Source organism: Anolis sagrei, chromosome 7 (genome assembly GCF_037176765.1).
Source record: "Anolis sagrei isolate rAnoSag1 chromosome 7, rAnoSag1.mat, whole genome shotgun sequence".
Classification (NCBI taxonomy): domain Eukaryota; kingdom Metazoa; phylum Chordata; class Lepidosauria; order Squamata; family Dactyloidae; genus Anolis; species Anolis sagrei.
The window spans coordinates 15,049,579-15,068,379 of record NC_090027.1 but is presented as its reverse complement, the minus strand read 5'-3'; the positions used below and the strand labels follow the sequence as shown (position 1 = coordinate 15,068,379).

Sequence of the window (18,801 nt, the reverse complement as noted above, 5' to 3'; positions counted from 1 at the left end):
GGTAAAAAGGCAAAATCAGGCATGATACAACAATTCAAATCTTGCAACTTACAGTTCTAAATATAGGTGGCACCACCCGCGCTGTCACACATAGGTTTTAAATGCTTGTATGTTATTGTTATTGTTTATTGTGTATTGTGTATTTTTGTTTATGAGATTTATTTTAACTGTTTTGTATTGATTATTTGTTATTGCCTTTGTTTATTGATATACTACGGGCTTGGCCTCATGTAAGCCGCACCGAGTCCCTTGGGGAGATGGTAGCGGGGTACAAATAAAGTTATTATTATTATTATTATTATTATTATTATTATTATTTTGTTGAGCCATGCTTGATTTATTGGGAGATTTCAAAGTGTATGTTTTTAAAGCTGTGAGCATGTGTTTGTAAAGCTGCCTAGCATGTGTAGAGTTAATAGACCACAGAAGTTTAAGTTATCCTAGAAGGACAGTATGAAGTGTTTTCCTACTTCCTCTGATGAGACCGGACTTTAGTCATCAGAATGCTATGTGAGAGGCATGCCTTTACTGACAACAGAAGAAACTACAATCGCCATCTTTTGGAGATGTCCTTGCTTTGTGCTGTGTTGGTCTTTGTATATAGAATGTAAATAAACTAATTACTTTATGGCTGCAATCCATCCAGCTTTTATTACCTTTGCACACATATTACAGCATGAACTTCACACTTGGAGGGAAACAGAATGAGGATGCTCATCTCCAACCTTCACCACAATGACAGTTGATGAGCTACTGACAACTGGCCTTGTTCATTCGCTTCCGCTGACTTCCTGATACATGGCAGTGATACCAACTTCCCCTGAGAAATTCCCTGTGAGAACTACATGACTTGTAACCTTACTTTTCAGATAACCCTCGTATGCACATTTCGCCTAACTACCTATGGCCCAAACAAGCACTTGAGATTTCAGTCTTTCTGGTTCGCTCTTGCACCACTGCAAAGGGGAAGTCCATCGGTGAGATGCATCACAGTTGCCAGGAAAAGAACACACCTTGAATCCCAAAGTTATATTTGAATTAAGAAAAGTAGCCTGCCAAAGGGCACACCCAGGTGCCTGACACACTTGAGATGCAAATTCCCCAAATGTGATGAGTAACTATAAAACATTGTGGAAGTTCAAGAACAGAAGAGAGAAATAAGAATCCAGAGTCCAAGGCACATTGGCAAAGGTATTGTAATTTCATTTTCCTTTTGGGCTTCTTCTTCTGCTCTGTTTTCTGCTTTCAGGGTGAAACTGCTTGTGAATCAGGAGATCCTGGTTTTGGCTTTTGTGGATTAGATTATTCATGGATTTCATTTAAAATGTTTTCTTTAGGAGTCCCTAGGTTCTCTGGTGTGACTTTGTCATGCTGGAGAAGCAAGAGATTTCGAGAGATTACACCATTGCTAGATCTTACAAAGCAGTTCTATGGAAGTTGACCACAAAATTTTGCTGACTAACCTAAACCTATATATTTCTAGAGGGGTGCTCTCTCAGATACAAACTAGCAGTTGCTAATTATTTTATTCACTTTCATGGTGGTCCTGTGATCCTAATCCCAGCAAATATGAAGGGATATCTGTATTTTAAAATTGTACACTAGTGTAAAGGCTGCAAGTCTCAGTCCCAGAGCATGTTCCCACCAGCCCCACATCTGGCTGGGTGTCATGAATTGTAAAATTTCTTTGCTCCAATCGTGTTGCTTTGGGTTAGGCTTCTCTTGAAAGAATATGCACAGGGGCTGAAGATACCACACATCTTTATTGTTTGGAATACAAGAATCTAGCAGTACTTCTCATCTATATAGGACCTTGTATACAAAGTCATAAATCACCCAAAAGCACTGGTGCCTGATCCCTGCCCATTCCCATATGCCTGAGCCTACTCAGGGCAATTTACTTTTATGGCAGGTTCAAATGTCGTTGTAGCATCCTGTCCTCCCTCTATAGGTCTATGCCCATGTGTTCTATGTCAGGGTTGATAGTTTATTTATTTATTTATTTATGATATTTATAGCCCACCTTTCTCAGCCATACGGTGACTCAAGGTGGGCTATAAATACAGATTGGCACAATTCGATTTCAGGCATTCATAAAAGTGCCATTAAAAACAATCATTACAATACAAAACATAAATAAAAACCATTAAAGCATATAATCATTGGTGTCATCTTGTTAAAAACGTTATCCAGTAACATTGTCTGGCCATTCCATGTTCATCATTCATAGTTCCATGTTATCTATTCCGCTGCATTCTCAAAAGCTTGCTCAAGGTCTTTACTTTTTTTCGAAAAGTCAGGAAGGAGGGGGCCAATCTAATATCCCTGGGGAGTTCCATAGCCAGGGGTCACCACTGAGAAGGCCCTGTCCTTCGTCTCTTGCAAGGCAGGCAGGATTGAGAACAGGGCCTCCTCAGACGATCTTAAGCTCCTGATTCATAGAGGAGATACGTTCGGACAGGTAAGCTGTTGCATGGCATGAGTGAGTGATCATGACACTGGACTACATTTCCAGATGTTGTTTGACTCCAACACCCATCCTCTATTGGTCCTCCCTAACTCCACCAGTATTTTAGTTGGATCATGGTGGATATATGTACCAAGCTTGGTCCAGCTCCATTGTGAGTGGGTTTCACACGACTCTTTGGATATTACTGGACTCCATTTCCCATCATTCTGTATCATCCCCCCCAAAACCAGTTGGCCTGTGCAGTGAATCTTACCTTGTAGGCCGGAAAGGAAGCCTGGATAACAGTATGGCAGACCTCCATTTTGGGAGTGTAAATCAGGGAGGCAGCCATCTTGAGTGAGGATAGTTAGAAGAGGGGAGGAGTTTGGAGTCTCCTAGGATTGGCCAGAGCAGATGGGAGGAGCCAAGTCTTAGGAAGGAAAAAGATTTCTAGCTTGAGGAGAGCTGAGAACTGGGAGCTGGTGTGTGAAGAAGGGTTTTTGAAACTGGGTTTTTTCAGGGAGAGAGTGTCTGTGTTAGACAGTGCTGTGTGCTGACAGGAAAAAGGTCAGACAGCAACCTGATTCTTGTGAGAGATAGCACAAGAGAATAGATCTCTAGACTGGGTTAGTTAGCAGGAAGAACTCTAGGGAAGAGTTTGTTAATAACCCAGGGACTACCTAGGTTAGGTTAGTCATAACTCATTACTATTTCTCTGAAGTAGAGTAAGGGTTTTTGGTACTAACAGTTAGATCTGTTTGATATGATCTGTCTGTAACTAAGTGAAGAGAACTATTTCAAGCAACCATCAAGCTGAAGTACTTTTGTAACAAGTTACGCTTTTTGTACCTCTCAGAGATAGTTTGTTGGCTGTTTTTATAAATAAAATTTGTTCTATGTAATTTTCAAAAGATCTCTACCACACATCATTCAGTCATCAAACCCTTGTGATAGTTCCAGCAGTTTTAACACCCAGATATTACAGAAGAGCCTCTTAACAAACAGTCATTTTTGGGAGCCAGGGGGGAAACAGTGTTGGCAGGAGGGGGAAAAGTTTACCTCAAATACTCATTTTAAAAATCCTAAAACAACTTAGGTTGGTGGCAGCTTTAATCCACAAGAGAGTTTAAAGACAGGCAGTGTACACTCTACCATAACACTTATCCGTCATCATCTCGCTACTGTATTGGTGACATTAGTGTGGGTTATAGTATACATTCCTTTATAGTGGTGTCCAGCGGTGTAATATTTGGTGATATATTATATGTGGATACATTATAGCCTGCAATTCCATCAGCCTAAAGTGTGGTCAGAGTGTAATTCCCATCAGTTCCAGATATGTCCAGCTTCAACTCCCATCAGCCCTAGTTCTGGCTGGATTGTAAATTAGATTATATAACTATGCAGATGTGGCCACATTTAAGAGATTGTTTCCAGACCAAGGTGAAGAGAGTGGATTATTTACTTATGAAGGGATTGGCACAAGGAACCTGTCTAACTTGCTTCTAGTCCAGTGGTTCCCAACTTGTAGTCCATGGACCACCAGTGGTCCGCAAGACCTAAAATATGGTCCGCGGCCTCACTGTTACCTCAGAGTTGTAAAAAGAGCGACTGGTCTCACAAAACCCTCTTATAGTGCTGAGGCTTATTAAATATGGTTTTCTGTGGGTGAGCAAATAGTGACTACTGGATGGCATATGTTCTGTATCAGAAACTAGAGTTGATGTGGTCTATCCAATGCAATTTTCTGAATCAGCACCCCAAATAACCAAACCAAATCTAAAGTTGACCAAAAACTGATTTGTAACCCTTATTAATGTTGGAGAGTGGTCCTGGTCAAAGTGGTCCCTGGTAAAAAAAAAAAAAAAAAGTCAGAAAGTAGCTGAAGAACAGAGGGAAGCATGAGCCCTGTCCCCCAAAAATTGGGTGGTAAGAAGGAAAGCAAATGAACTACATAGACTTCCAGCAGAATCTTTGAAAGATGCGACAGCTCTCCTAGATGGGAGACCCCAAGATTTGGCATCCACAGATGCAACTACCATTTCCCTTCTGGGTCTAAACAACTGTAGATCTAATCTCTCTTTGGGTCTCCTTTAAATTTTCTTTCTGTTTTCTTTAACAGGATATAATATAACTCAAACAACCTCACAAGATGTCTTGGGACCAGGAAGTGGCTGCTTTATTTTCTGACACGAGGCCAGAGTCAGATCCAGGTTTAAAATGTTATTTGCTACTATTCCTATAGAGAAGATAGACATCAAATTGCTGTCTCTATTGTGAAGCAATTAATTCGATTACATCCCGTCCAACTGCCCTGATTTGGAATGACAGCCACGATTCATCTTGTGTTGACCCACCTTTTCAGCTATTTTTAGAAGGTCCTGGTTTCTCTCCCCTCCTCTAACTTTCTCCCTTTGTTTTGAGCTTATTTCAGTTGCTCCAAACTTTAAAGTGCAATGGGGAGAAAAGGGATAGAAACTGATCCTTCCCATTTGGTTCAGGCAAAAGCAAATTGCTGCAGCTACCTATAGTTTGTGTGTTCTTAAATATCTTTCTCCACATTGACCACATTCTGGTGTTGCCTAATGTATTGACTTTCCTCTCTGAAATGTTGGATGGCATTAAGTCTTAAAAAAACAAAATGACATGTTTGGATATTACCATAGCCCCTGTTGCCACTTTGTAATTAAATCCCCCGAAAGGGCTGTTTTTGTCATTTTAAAGTCCTCTGACCCAAGTTGTCACTTTCTTAATGCACTGAACTACAAATCCCAAGGAACCCCCAGTGGCGCAGTGGGTTAAACCCTTGTGACGGCAGGACTGAAGGTCGCAGGTTTAAATCCGGGGAGAGCACGGATGAGCTCCCTCTATCAGCTCCAGCTCCTCATGCAGGGACATGAGAGAAGCCTCCCACAAGGATGATAAAAACATCAAATCATCCAGGTGTCCCCTGGGCAACGTCTTTGTAGATGACCAATTCTCTCACATCAGAAGTGACTTGCAGTTTCTCAAGTTGCTCCTGACACGACCAAAAAAACAAAAACAAAACAACAAAACTACAAATCCCACAATCTGATTTATGATTCCTGCAGAATACACCTGTAAACTACCAGGCTGAAAAGGCTATTGTAAAGCATAGCATTTAACTATGTTTTAAATTACGTTTTGCACTACGCTTCTTTCCACCCATAAGCACTTTCACCAACATGTATACCCTTCCGCTATCCCACTAATATCATACTATTTTCCCAGTGGGAGGAAAGGGAAATGAATTTGTACACAATTAGTTGGATTTAAGCTATTTCCAAACTCTGAAAGCACTTTTAAAGCCATTTGCTAAATAATAATAATAATCATCATCATCATCTTTATTTATACCCCTCCACCATCTCCCCTAACGGGGACTCGGGGCGGCTTACATGAGGCCAAGCCCAAACAACAAATTACAATAAAATAAAATACAAGTTGCAATAAAATAAACAACATAAACAATAAGCAATATACACAAAACATTAAGAAAAAAAGTAAACCAAACATAGAGAGCACCATCTAGCGAGTGCATTTTATTATTATTATTATTATTATTATTATTATTATTATTAACTTTATTTGTACCCCGCGAGCATCTCTTGAAGGACTCGATGCGGCTTACACAGGCCGAAGCCACAAAACACAATGCAATAGAAAACATAACATAGCAATAACAAAGCAAATCAATAATTAAGCAAAACAGCAATGACAATACATCAAGACATATTAAAACTGGTTCGGCCGGCGTGAAGGGGTACAGGGTTAAAAGTGCTGAAATGGCAGGAGGGGCGTAGGAAGTAAAGTGTGGTGTGCAGCGAGGTTAATTGTGCTAAAGTGCTACTAGGACTTGGGATGGGGATTCCTAATCCGAGAAGGCACAACGGAACAGCCAAGTTTTCAAGTTCCTTCTGAAAACTGCTAGTGTAGGGGCCTGTCGGAGATCTTTTGGAAGGGCGTTCCAGAGTCGGGGGGCCGCCACGGAGAAGGCCCTGTCCCGTGTCCCCACCAAGCGCGCTTGCGACGTAGGTGGGATCACGAGCAGGGCCTCCCCAGATGATCGAAGCGAGCGTGTGGGTTCGTAGATGGAGATGCGGTCACGCAGGTAGGGTGGTCCCAAACCGTTTAGGGCTTTGTAGGTGAGCACCTGCACCTTGAATTGGGCTCGGAAAATAAATGGCAGCCAGTGGAGCTCCTTAAACAGAGGGGTAGACCTCTCCTGATAATGAGCTCCAGTTAGCATCCTGGCTGCTGCCCGCTGGACCAATTGCAGTTTCCAAGCCGTCTTCAGGGGCAGCCCCACGTAGAGCGCATTGCAGTAATCCATTCTAGAGGTGACCAAGGCGTGGACCACCCCGGCCAGATCAGCCTTCACGAGGTATGGTCGCAGTTGGCGCACAAGTCTCAGTTGCGCAAAGGCCCTCCCGGATACCGCCGACACCTGAGCCTCAAGTGTGAGCGAAGAATCCAAGAGGACACCCAAACTGCGGACCTGTGGCTTTAGGGGGAGTGTAACCCCGTCCAACACAGGTAACCACCCTATACCCTGATCCGGTTTACAATCGACCAGGAGGACCTCTGTCTTGTCGGGATTGATCTTCAGCTTGTTCCTCCTCATCCAGATCGACACAGCGGCCAGGCACTCGTCTAGCACCTGAGAAGCCTCCTTGGAATTAGGTGGAAAGGAGTAGTAGAGTTGTGTATCATCCGCGTAGAGATGGCACCCAACTCCAAAACTCCGGATGACCTCTCCCAGCGGTTTCATGTAGATGTTAAAAAGCATGGGCGACAAAATGGAGCCTTGCGGGACCCCACAGGTCAAAGGCCAGGGGTCAGAGCAGGCGTCTCCCAGCTTCACCATCTGAGTTCATCCCTCCAGGAAGGACTGGAGCCACGACAGGACCGTGCCCCCAAGGCCCATCCCAGAGAGACGACCCAGAAGGATACCATGATCGATGGTATCGAAAGCCGCTGAGATGTCCAGGAGAACCAGCAGAGTCACACTCCCCCTGGCCAGCTCTCTGCGGAGGTCATCCACCAAGGCGACCAAGGCTGTCTCGGTACCATGACCAGGCCTGAAACCAGACTGTGACTGATCTAGGTAGTTGGTGTCGTCTAGGAAACTCTGGAGCTGGGAGGCGACCTCCCGCTCCAGCACCTTACCCAAAAAGGGGAGGTTGGAGATCGGTCTGTAGTTACTCAGCACCGTGGAGTCAAGGGAAGCTTTTTTGAGGAGTGGGCGAACCACAGCCTGTTTCAAATTAGATGGAAAAATTCCTTGCTCCAACGATGCATTGACAATTGGTACAAACCAGTCAAGCAACCCCCCTCTGGCTGATTTAATGAGCCAAGACGGGCATGGGTCTAGAGATGAGGTGGTCGCCCTCACAGCCCCAAGAACCTCCTCTACGGTTTCAGGAAGAACAAGCCTAAAAGAATCCCACAAGATTGGACAAGCAGGTGCCTCCGTCACCTCTTCTGGCACTGCGATGGAATTGGAGTCAAGCTCAAGACGTATCTGGGCGACTTTACCTGCAAAATGGTGTGCGAAATCGCGACACCGAGCTGCAGGGTCATCAGCGACCTCCTCCGCCACAGGTGGGTGGAGGAGTTCTCCCACGACCCAGAACAGCTCCGATGATCTATTTGCTGCAGATGCTATACGGGTGGTCGTGAATGATTTCCTGGCCACCCGTATGGCCACGGAGTAAGTCTTAAGGGAGGCTTTAGCCCGTGCTCAATCAGATACATCTCGAGATTTCCTCCATTTGCGCTCTAGTCCCCTTCTCGTATGCTTCATCACAGCCAGCTCCTCGGTGAACCAAGGAGATGGCCTGTCACGACGCAACGAGATGGGACGTTCAGGTGCGATCGTATCTAACGCCCTGGACATCTCCCCATTATAGAGAGCTACCAAGGCATCGATAGAATCGCCAGGCTCCAGGGCAGGAAGAACCCTAAGATTCCTCAGGAATCCATCCGGATCCATCAGTCTCCTAGGGCGGACCATCTTAATTTGTCCTCCACCCCTGCGGAGGTTAAGAGTCGCAGCAAGTCTAAAAGTGATCAGATGATGGTCAGACCATGACACTGGAAGGATGTTTTGATCTTCCACTCTGATCATTTCGTTGTCCGCCACAAAGACAAGGTCGAGAGTATGTCCAGCTTGATGAGTGGGGCCAGATATTATCTGTGACAGTCCTATGGTCGCCATGGTGGCCATAAAGTCCTGAGCTGCGCCAGATAGAGTGGTCTCAGCGTGGATGTTAAAGTCTCCCAGCACCACCAGGCGCTGGGAGACCAAGGCCGAATTAGAGACCACCTCTGCTAGCTCAGACAGGGAAGCTGCTGGGTCACGGGGTGGGCGGTACACCAGCAGGAACCCCACACTGTCACGGCTCCCCACTTTCAAGTGGACACATTCGAACCCAGAAGCCTGCGGAACAGCGCATCTGATCACGGCGATGGATTGCCGAAAGACTACTGCGACCCCTCCTCCCCGCCCCCCTTGTCTGGCCTGCTGATGCACACCAAAACCTGGTGGGCACAGCTGAGAGAGGTTTACACCCCCCAGCTCGTCCAGCCAGGTCTCGGTAATGCATGCCAGATCCGCCCTCTCATCCAGGATCAGGTCCTGGATGGCCGCGGTCTTACCCTTAACGGATCTGGCATTGATCAACAGGACCTTGAGACCAAGGGGGCTGCCAAGGAGCCTACCACTACCCACCTTTTCCAGGGTCGCAAGGATTCTGTTGCGCATCTCCCTGGGATGTTTGTGGCCTGCAAATCTCCTCCCCCACACAACTCGGATAGCAACCCCTTCCTCCGGAACCCTCCCCCCCCCCCCACATGGCCAGGATCTAGTCAGCTCTCAGAGGAGGAAGTCGGGCTGGGGAATAATCTTCCTTGGGCGTTTGGTAGGGGTGAATCTGATGTAGAGGTAGATAAAGAGACATCAAGGGAGCTGAGTGGGCTGAATAAAGGGAGCGTTCTCGAGCGGAGAAGTGTGGCTGGCTGAGTGGGGGCGACCGGGGCAGATGGGGTCTCAAAGTGATACGAACCAGGAGTGGGGGAGGCCCTAACTGGGGAGCTAGTTGTGGAGTTCGCACGGGGGCCAGGTGGAACATGGCGAAAAGAAACCCCGGAATCAAACAAGGGGCGTATGTGAGGGTCCACAACTACCCTTCTAATGGTGATGCCCCATTTCTTTAGGCCAGGTTGTTTAGCCATTAGATCACCAAGCCAAGTGCTGTCTTCTGGTGAGATTTGAAGACGGGTGGAGCGGTCAGAAGATTGGTAATCCCTCCACAACCACACTATGGCTTTTAGTCTTATATCCTGTGATCTTTTACCCAGGATTTGGGCCAAGGAATTGCAAACTGCCCTCTTGGAGGTCCATCTGCCTCTGTTTATCATTAGATCAGCAATGTCCACCGCAAAATTGTCCGTAAGGAGATGTTGATCCTGAATGCAAGGTGCGGTGGGCTGATCCATAAGGCCAGATGTTGTGTTGTTGGCCGTCCTCTGGGTAGCCAGCACAGTCCGCTGCCACTCCCAGATGTTTTCATTCCTATGTACGCCCAGAGGTTCTCCCTTTCCCTCAGATGACTCATCATTAATCCCTCCCTCCCTCCTTCCACCCTATGTTCCGCATGATCTAAAGTGCCTTTCTCCCCGTTTCGGCACAAGTCCTTGGCTAAGTCTGCACAAAGAAGGTTATCAGTCTTTGGAGGGTTGGATTGCACAGAAATTCCTGAGAAAGAGGCAAAGCCTCTAAGGAGATGGTCCATTTTCTCGTTCAAAAACCTGAGTTGGAACAACACATGGTTGAACGAGTCCCTCAGGAGGTCGTAAAAGTGCAAAATGTCATCCTTCGCATAAGACTCTGCTTCAACCATTCCTATGTCAAGATAATAATCTCTCTCACCACAAAACCCGAAACCACTCTTACCGATACTCACACACATCCAACTTACGTCACAATCAATCACTCCTCCAAGCGTTCTCAGATCTCATATTCTCTTCATTCTCCCAGTTTCAATCAACCAGCTAAACCAAACTTACACACTCTCTCACTAAACTCTATGCACACTACCATCCACACCTTCCTATGTAATCGCTTTATCGCGGGCAGTCTCATGCGCTCTTCTGGGCCTCTTCACTCACACCACCTCAAGCAATCCCTTCCTCTCCAATCAATAATCCTATTGTTATCCGCACCTCCTAACACAATCAGCAGTAAAACATATAACATACAGCTAACTATAACTATAATTAGGTAACTAAAATAACAACTAAGCAAAGGAAAAGTAGGAAAAAATAAAAGACAGATGAGAAAAAAAGTCAGATGGCGGTGGCAAAATCCTGCTTTCAGGCAAGCCTGAGGAGTTCTGCAGCTCCTTTCCGGTGCAAGGCCTGATGAACGGCTTCCCGAACTTCACCCTCCCAGATGGCAAAAGGGGGGGGGGGGCAGTGATGGACTGAGGGGCCGGATAGGCCGCAGTTTGTCGGATCTTCTTCTTCTCCCCACCCGGATGGAAGGGAGGGGGGACGGCAGCGGCACCGGCGCGGCCTGGCGCTTCTCCGTGGCCTCTCCTGGTGGACTGAGGGGCCGGGTAGGCCGCGATTTGTTGATCTTCTTCCCTCCCAGATGGAGGGGAGGGAACGGCAGCAGCTCCGGCGCGGCTTGGCGCCTCTCCGCGGCCCCTCCCGGTGGTCTGAGGGGCTGGGCAGGCCGCGGTTCGCCAGTCTTCTTCCCTCCCAGATGGAGGGGAGGGAACGGCAGCAGCTCTGGCGCGGCTTGGCCGCGGAGAGGCGCGGCTTGGCGCCTCTCCGCGGCCCCTCCCCATTTCATACTAAAGAAATAATTCAAAAGCTAAAAGACTGTATAGGGAATTGAATTCTAATACCTACTGAAGTGTGGCTTGATCCTTCTCAACCCGATGGTCCTCCATGCAAAAGTGTACACACAAAACAAAATTATATATGCATGATATACTGGTTTTATTTGTTTCATGTGAGGGTAGAGTGGGGAGATGAGGGCAATAACCAGGGTTTTTTGGGTGGGGGAAATGGGGCTCAAACTTTCCACGTATGTATTAAAAATAAGTGCAAAATCTAATCTCGTGGTGAGTTAAGGTTTGTTCAAAGGTGCTGACTTCCAGCCTTTTAATGCTTGCTTAGAATGTGTTTCTTTGCTTGTATATACATATATGTGGTCACGAAATGCATGTACTATATACCTATTTTCCCCCCAGAGGATTATGTACTCCAAACTGCCAGCGTAAGGATACCCTGGTTGTTCAGGATTTGGGATATTAGCCAAAAGTTCCTTTTCCTGATGGGCAACATGCTACTAGCAAAATCTCGAAATGCTAATATGCCAGGTAACTACTTTTCATCTCAACCTTCCACTTGTCTAGAGTCAATACTGGAATGCATGCATATATTCTTGGGCTGGACTGCTGACCGAAAGGATGGGGTTCAAATCAGGGTAGCGGGGTGAGCTCCCATCTGTCAGCTCCAGCTTCCCATGCGGGGACATGAGAGAAGCCTTCCACATGATGGTAAAACATCCGAGCGTCCCCTGGGTAACGTCTTTGCAGACAGCCAATTCTCTCACATCAGAAGCAATTTGCAGTTTCTAAAGTTGCTCCTGACATGATAAAAAATCTCATTAACTGTTTTTGACCTATTTTTCTCTTCCAGATCACTTAATATCTGTGCTCCCTAATACTGTCCTCGATCCCAAAAAGCAGCCCATCTTTATGGGGCTGAGTGATAAAAACCACTGTTTCTCCTGTGTGAAGTCTGGCGAAGGTCAACCACAGCTACAGATAGTGGTGAGTCAGTGTCACTTGTTAAAAGTTTGTTTACATTTCCTAAAATGACATTTGTAATGTTCTGCATTACAATTTTGACTCTACATATTTTGTGCTAAATACCATTGGATGTTCCAGTTTCCAGTGCTGGAGGGCAGATCTACACTGACCCATGGCCCTGGGATGGTTCAGACAGGCACTAACCCGTTCTCTGCGGAAGCGGGAGTGAGTCCCGATTTCCCAGAAGTTCCGAATGTGGCTGCTGGACGATCACTCTCTCTGGCTGTCAGCTGTCACCTGAGGTGTTGACCAGGTTGAAGAGGCAAAAAGGCAGGGGGGAGGAGGGGGGGAGGAGGAGGAGTGGAAAGACAAGGGATTGCTCCCTCTTCTCTCCCTCCTTTCCTTAATCATCCCATCACCCTGAAAATAGGAAATGTGTCACAGCTTGAGACCACTGAAACATGGAAGATAGGAGGCGATGTTAACTGCCATCCCATGTCCCTGTGCCACCTGAGCCTGAGAAACATTGGATGGCAGCAAGAACCGGCCCAACTTTTCAGATGGATCAAAAGATCTGGGCCAGAGTTCAGACTATCCACTAAGGTGGCTTTGCCCCCATGTTACCTCAGATAAGTTCAGTGCAGTGTTTGGCTACCACGGAGCTAATCTGTCCCCAAGATGAACTAAGTGGTCAGTATAGAAGTGCCCTTAGATTCTTCATCTGGAGGGGAAGACTATTGGAGAGACATTTTGGTCCCTTCCCATGAAAACCTTTTGGAAGAATCTCGAGGACTTTATTGTTATTGCACTCCAGAACAGGAAAAGCCCTCTGACTTTAAACACCACACTGTTGAGTAGGGAAACAATCCTTTTATTGAAGATAATTAAAAAGCAGTACAGTAAAAAGCACTTTAAAGAAATAGGTAAGTCCAATTAGGTAAAAAGATAAGCAGGAACAAAGTAGTTCAGGGTAATAGTCCAGCAAAGTCCATAAAAACAAAGTCAAAACTTCTCTAATAAAATCCAAGAAACCAGGAAACATGAATCCAAGGCATGAATATAAAATCATAGAATCCAAGAATCAAAACCATGAAACAAAAGGCACTTAAACATGAATTTTCCAAGCAGAGCTTCCATGAAACAAGGATGAGATCTTGACTTGATTCCAAACGATGCTTCATCTGACTACATATCCTGTACTTGGGACTTTTATCTCCTTGTTAGCTATGTCTCTCTGGTAGCAATTCAGGGAGCACACCATCATCCCCACACCCTACAGCAGTGGTTCTCAACCTTCCTAATGCAGTTCCTCATATTGTGGTGAACCCTAACGTTATGAATCACCATGTAAATAATGATCTGCAGGATGTACTTTCATTCACTGGAGCAAATTTGGCACAAATACCCGGTATTTGTGGGGTTGGTGGAGGGATTGATTTTGTCATTTGGGAGTTGTAGTTGCTGGGATTTACAGTTAACCTGCAAACAAAGAGCATTCTGAACCCCACCAACAATGGAATTGAACCAAACTTGGCACACAGAACTCCCATGACCAACAGAAAATACTGGAAGGGTTTGGTGGGCATTGACCTTGAGTTTGGGAGTTGTAGTTCGCCTACATCCAGAGAGCACTGTGGGCTCAAACAATGATGGATCTGGACCAAAATTGGCATGGATACTTAATATGCCCAAATGTGAAAACTGATGGGGTTTGGGGAAAATAGACTTTGACATTTGGGAGTTTTACTTGCTGGGATTTATAGTTCACCTACAATCAAGGAGCATTCTGAACCCCACCAATGATAGAATTGGGCCAAAGTTCCCACACAGAACCTCCATGACCAACAGAAAATACTGTGTTTTCTGATGGTCTTTGGCGACCCCTCTGACACACCTTCACGACACAACTCTTTAGATATCTTAAGGATGAAGCTCCTAACGGTAAGGACAGCTTGTGAATGAAACCAATGACCCAGAAAGGTGGGGGTCTTCTTTTCTGCATGTCTTCAGCAGGAGAGCTGGCAGTCACATGCTGGGGATACTGTCGCTGGAGGCCTTGCACCACAGGTCCCCTTCCTACTCTTATCCTGTTCTGCGATCTTGCAGCAATGCTATCACTACGGACACAACGTGCTCTCCCCACTAACTGAGCCCTTATCTTTTCTTAGGAACGAAGCATTCTGCAACTTCACAGAGAGAAAAAGGAACTGAAGGCCTTTAGTTTCTACAGCAAGACCGACGGAAGCCCAGAGACTTGCTCTTTTGAATCTGCAGAATTCCCCAATTGGTTCATAAGCACTTCTTCAGAGCCAAACAGACCTATTGGATTGAGTCCAAAAGGAGGCACTGAAAATACCCTGTTTTTTTTCGAACGAAAGGATAACTACTTTGTGATGCGGTAGACTCATGATTTTGAAGGAGAGTAGAAAGGAGAGTCATCACCGTCTTTAGATCTGACATAATTGTGATTTCGACTTGGTGTTGATTTTTTAGCCAATTATGAAGAATGCTGTGGAAGATATTGCTCAGCAACATAGGTAAAAAGGTGAAGGTTTTCCTCTGACATTAAGTCCAGTCATGTCCGACTCTGGGGGTTGGTGCTCATCTCCATTTTTGAGCCGAAAAGCCAGCGTTTGAGTCGCTTCCAATTCTTTGTGACCACCATTGTCCATAGACACCTCCATAGAGTCATAGAGTCATAGAGTCGTAGAGTCAAAGAGTTGGAAGAGACCTCATGGGCCATCCAGTCCAACCCCCTGCCAAGAAGCAGGAATATTGCATTCAAATCACCCCTGACAGATGGCCATCCAGCCTCTGCTTAAAAGCTTCCAAAGAAGGAGCCTCCACCACACTCCGGGGCAGAGAGTTCCACTGCTGAACGGCTCTCACAGTCAGGAAGTTCTTCCTAATGTTCAGATGGAATCTCCTCTCTTGTAGTTTGAAGCCATTGTTCCGCGTCCTAGTCTCCAAGGAAGCAGAAAACAAGCTTGCTCCCTCCTCCCTGTGGCTTCCTCTCACATATTTATACATGGCTATCATATCTCCTCTCAGCCTTCTCTTCTTCAGGCTAAACATGCCCAGTTCCCTAAGCCGCTCCTCATAGGGCTTGTTCTCCAGACCCTTGATCATTTTAGTCGCCCTCCTCTGGACACATTCCAAGGTCATTACTTCATGGAGTGCCGTTCCCTTCCCGCCGGAGATCTATTGATCTACTCACATTTGCATGTTTCGAACTACTGGGATGGCAGAAGCTAGGGCTAATAGTGGGAGCTTAACCCTGCTCCCTGGATTTTCAGTCAGGAAGTTCAGCAGCTCAGCGGTTTAACCCACTGCACCTCTGAGGGCTCCACTCAGCAACATAGGACAGTATTATTCTCATCCATAGGTTAAGGTAAAAGTTTTCCCCTGATATTAAGTCCAGTCATGTCCAACTCTGGGGGTTGGTGCTCGATCTCAATTTCTAAGCCGAAGAGCCGGCGCTGTCCGTAGACACCTCCAAAGTAATGTGGCCGGCATGACTGCATGGAGCACCATTACCATCCATAAGTCATCCACAAAGGTTGACTTATGGATGTTTAGTTTTTTTGGTCGTGTCAGGAGCAACTTGAGAAACTTAGAAACTTGAGAAACTGCACGTCGCTTCTGGTGTGAGAGAATTAGCCGTCTGCAAGGACGTTGCCCAGAGGATGCCTGGATGTTTTGATGTTTTACCACCCTTGTGGGAGGCTTCTCTCATGCATAGAGAGCTGGAGCTGATGGAGGGAGCTCATCCGCGCTCTTCCCGGATTCAAACCTGCGACCTGTTGGTCTTCAGTCCTGTCAGTTTTAACCCAGGCCTCCTTTTGGTAATGCACAGAGTATTCTGTAAAATGGTGGATCATTAAAAAAATTCAAAAGATGTATTCTGGTGTTATATGAATTCGGTGTTCTAAACCCAATAATGAGCTCAGATCTGTTCCATCATGCATTGGTTTTTTTTCCTACAACTTTCTTTGACATTTGTATGTTGTAAAACATGACTGGATGAAATTAGTAATGGGATTTGTGAAATAACTGTGTGTGGTATGACATCATTTATTTATTTATTTACCCCACTCTTCTCTCCCCGTAGGGAACTCAAGGCGGATTACATATATATGGGCAGCAATCCAATGCCATATAGACATACATACATAATAAAATACGCATATACATTAAAATAATAATTTAAAACATATCAAACCTTAAAACCGCTTCTTTAAAATCACATAATTCAACATCATATTTATTTATTTATTTCCTATATTTATACCCCGCCCTTCTCATCCCCGAGGGGGGACTCAGGGCGGCCTCACAAAAGCACCATACGGTATCATCATAATAAAACAATCAACAATACATTCAAATATTAAAATATATTAAAATATATAAATATATAATATATAAAATATATAAAATATATTAAAACAATAGTTAAAACAATTGATTAACACACACCTATTAAAATCAGAGTCTAAAATCCAGTCCGGGTCAAATCATTGCCATAAGTGTTAAAATCTTCTTTTCCTTGCTGCTCACTAATCTAACGCTTGGTCCCAAACCCAGGTCTTTTTTTTAATTCTAAAAGACAGGAGGGAGGTGGCCACTCTGATGTCTCTGGGGAGAGCGTTCCACAGGTGGGGGGCCACTGATGAGAAGGCCCTGTCCCTCGTCTCCACCAATCGCATGTGCGATGTTAGTAGGGTCGAGAGCAGGGCCTCTCCAGATGATCTTAAGTTTTGTGATGGTTCATACCAGGAGATACGGATCATAGTCCAAAGCCGTTCCACATTGTCATTGCACTAATCCATATTCTCTTATTTCACCAAATGCTTGGTCCCACATCCACATCATTAGCCTTTTGCTGAAGGTTAGGAAGGAGGGGGCTGATCTAATTTCACTAGGGAGGGAGTTCCAAAGCTGAGGGGCCACCACTGAGAAGGCTCTGTCTCTCGTCCCCACCAACCGCACCTGTGAAGGAGATGGGACCGAGAGCAGGGCCTCCCCTGAAGATCTTAACCTTTGGACAGGTAAGCTGGGAAGGAACCGTTTAGGGCTTTATAGACTAAAGCCAGCACTTTGAATTGTGCTGAAAAGCAGTGGAGCTGACGTAACAGGGGAGTTGTGTCCTCTCTGTATGCTGCTCCTGTGAGCAATCTGGCTGCCATCCTTTGGACCAATTGAAGCTTCCGAACAGTTTTCAAAGGCAACCCCATGTAGAGCACATTGCACTAGTCTATTCGAGAAGTACCGTATATACTCTAGTATAAGCCGACCCGAATATAAACCGAGGCACCTAATTTTACCACAAAAACTGGGAAAACATTGTCTCGACTATAAGCCAAGAGTGGGAAATGCAGCAGCGACTGGTAAATTACAAAAGAAAAACGGATACCAATAAATTTACATTAATTGAGGCATCAGAAGGTTTTTGAATATTTACATAACACTGTAATTTTAGATAAGACTGTCCAACTCTGATTCTAAGCATCTTCAATGTGCTTATGTATCCTTCCAATAATAATAAAGAAACATAATAAATATAATAATAATAATAGAGTAAAATAATAAATGTAATAATAACAATAAAAGATTAAAATAATATCTCTAATAACAATAATAAATAGAGTAAAATAATACATGCAATAATAACAATAGTACAGTAAAATAATAATGTAATAATAATAGAGTAAAATTATAAATGTAATAATAATAATAATAATAATAATAATAAATAGAGTAAAATAATACATGTAATAAAAATAATAATAACAGAGTAAAATAATAAATAACCTTGACCTGAGTATAAGCTGAGAGGAACATTTTCAGCCTATAAATGGTGCTGAAAAACTAGGCTTACACTCGAGTATATACAGTAATCAAAGCGTGGACCACTGTGGCCATAATTATTTTATTTTTCAAATTCAGTCCCCAAATACATTAAAACAACTACAACATTAAAAGAAGGGTTTCTTCACCAATCCCATAGCCAAAATACATTTTATAAAGCAGCAGCAAACAATTGTCAATGCAATATAATGCAATCTGGGCTTTCTGTTGCTATGGTTTAAAATGGGAATTAGAAATCCTTGCCAATCCACTGTAAATTATCCAGAGCTTTTACACCCCAGCTGCATTAGTAGCATTCCTTTAAAGAGCTATTTGTCTCCGTTTAAAAATGTCAAGTGTCAATCTATACGTAGATCTCATTTTTATCAGCAAGTTCCCAGTATCCAGCAGTTCATGCAAAAGCCTGACCTATAAATACTTCTCTAGGCACCTCAACTCTTTGGCCTCATAAATTGCATTCCTTCTGGTGATAAAACTGTGAGAATATCCAGATTTAGTGAGAATGGTCTCATAGTTGTCTTTATGGCTGCCTCCAGCAAACTTAACTGATTTATATTTTTTATACCAACTGGCAAGTGTAAGTAAATTTAGCCCTCCCTTCCAGGTATTTTTGGTCTATGACTCCTATTAGCCCCA

At 44.7% G+C, this 18,801-nt stretch overlaps 1 protein-coding gene across 1 annotated transcript; it reads left to right on the top strand.

Annotated features, from left to right (window-relative positions):
* The first annotated feature begins 600 nt into the window (after positions 1-600).
* LOC132782792 (interleukin-36 receptor antagonist protein-like) lies at positions 601-16,195 on the top strand. Its single transcript, XM_060787719.2, has 5 exons — positions 601-1,191; positions 4,572-4,662; positions 11,734-11,862; positions 12,185-12,318; positions 14,466-16,195. The coding sequence occupies exons 2-5, from the start codon at positions 4,602-4,604 to the stop codon at positions 14,697-14,699; spliced, it is 558 nt and encodes a 185-aa protein (XP_060643702.2). The 5' UTR covers positions 601-1,191; positions 4,572-4,601; the 3' UTR covers positions 14,700-16,195.
* Positions 16,196-18,801: the final 2,606 nt, after the last annotated feature.

Excerpts from the sequence above, each read along its gene's own strand:
- LOC132782792 (XM_060787719.2), top strand. The coding sequence starts at position 4,602 with ATGTCTTGGGACCAGGAAGTGGCTGCTTTATTTTCTGACACGAGGCCA. Across the intron at positions 4,663-11,733 it reads GAGGCCAGAGTCAGATCCAG|AGGATTATGTACTCCAAACT; the intron begins GTTTAAAATGTT and ends TTTTCCCCCCAG. Across the intron at positions 12,319-14,465 it reads AACCACAGCTACAGATAGTG|GAACGAAGCATTCTGCAACT; the intron begins GTGAGTCAGTGT and ends ATCTTTTCTTAG.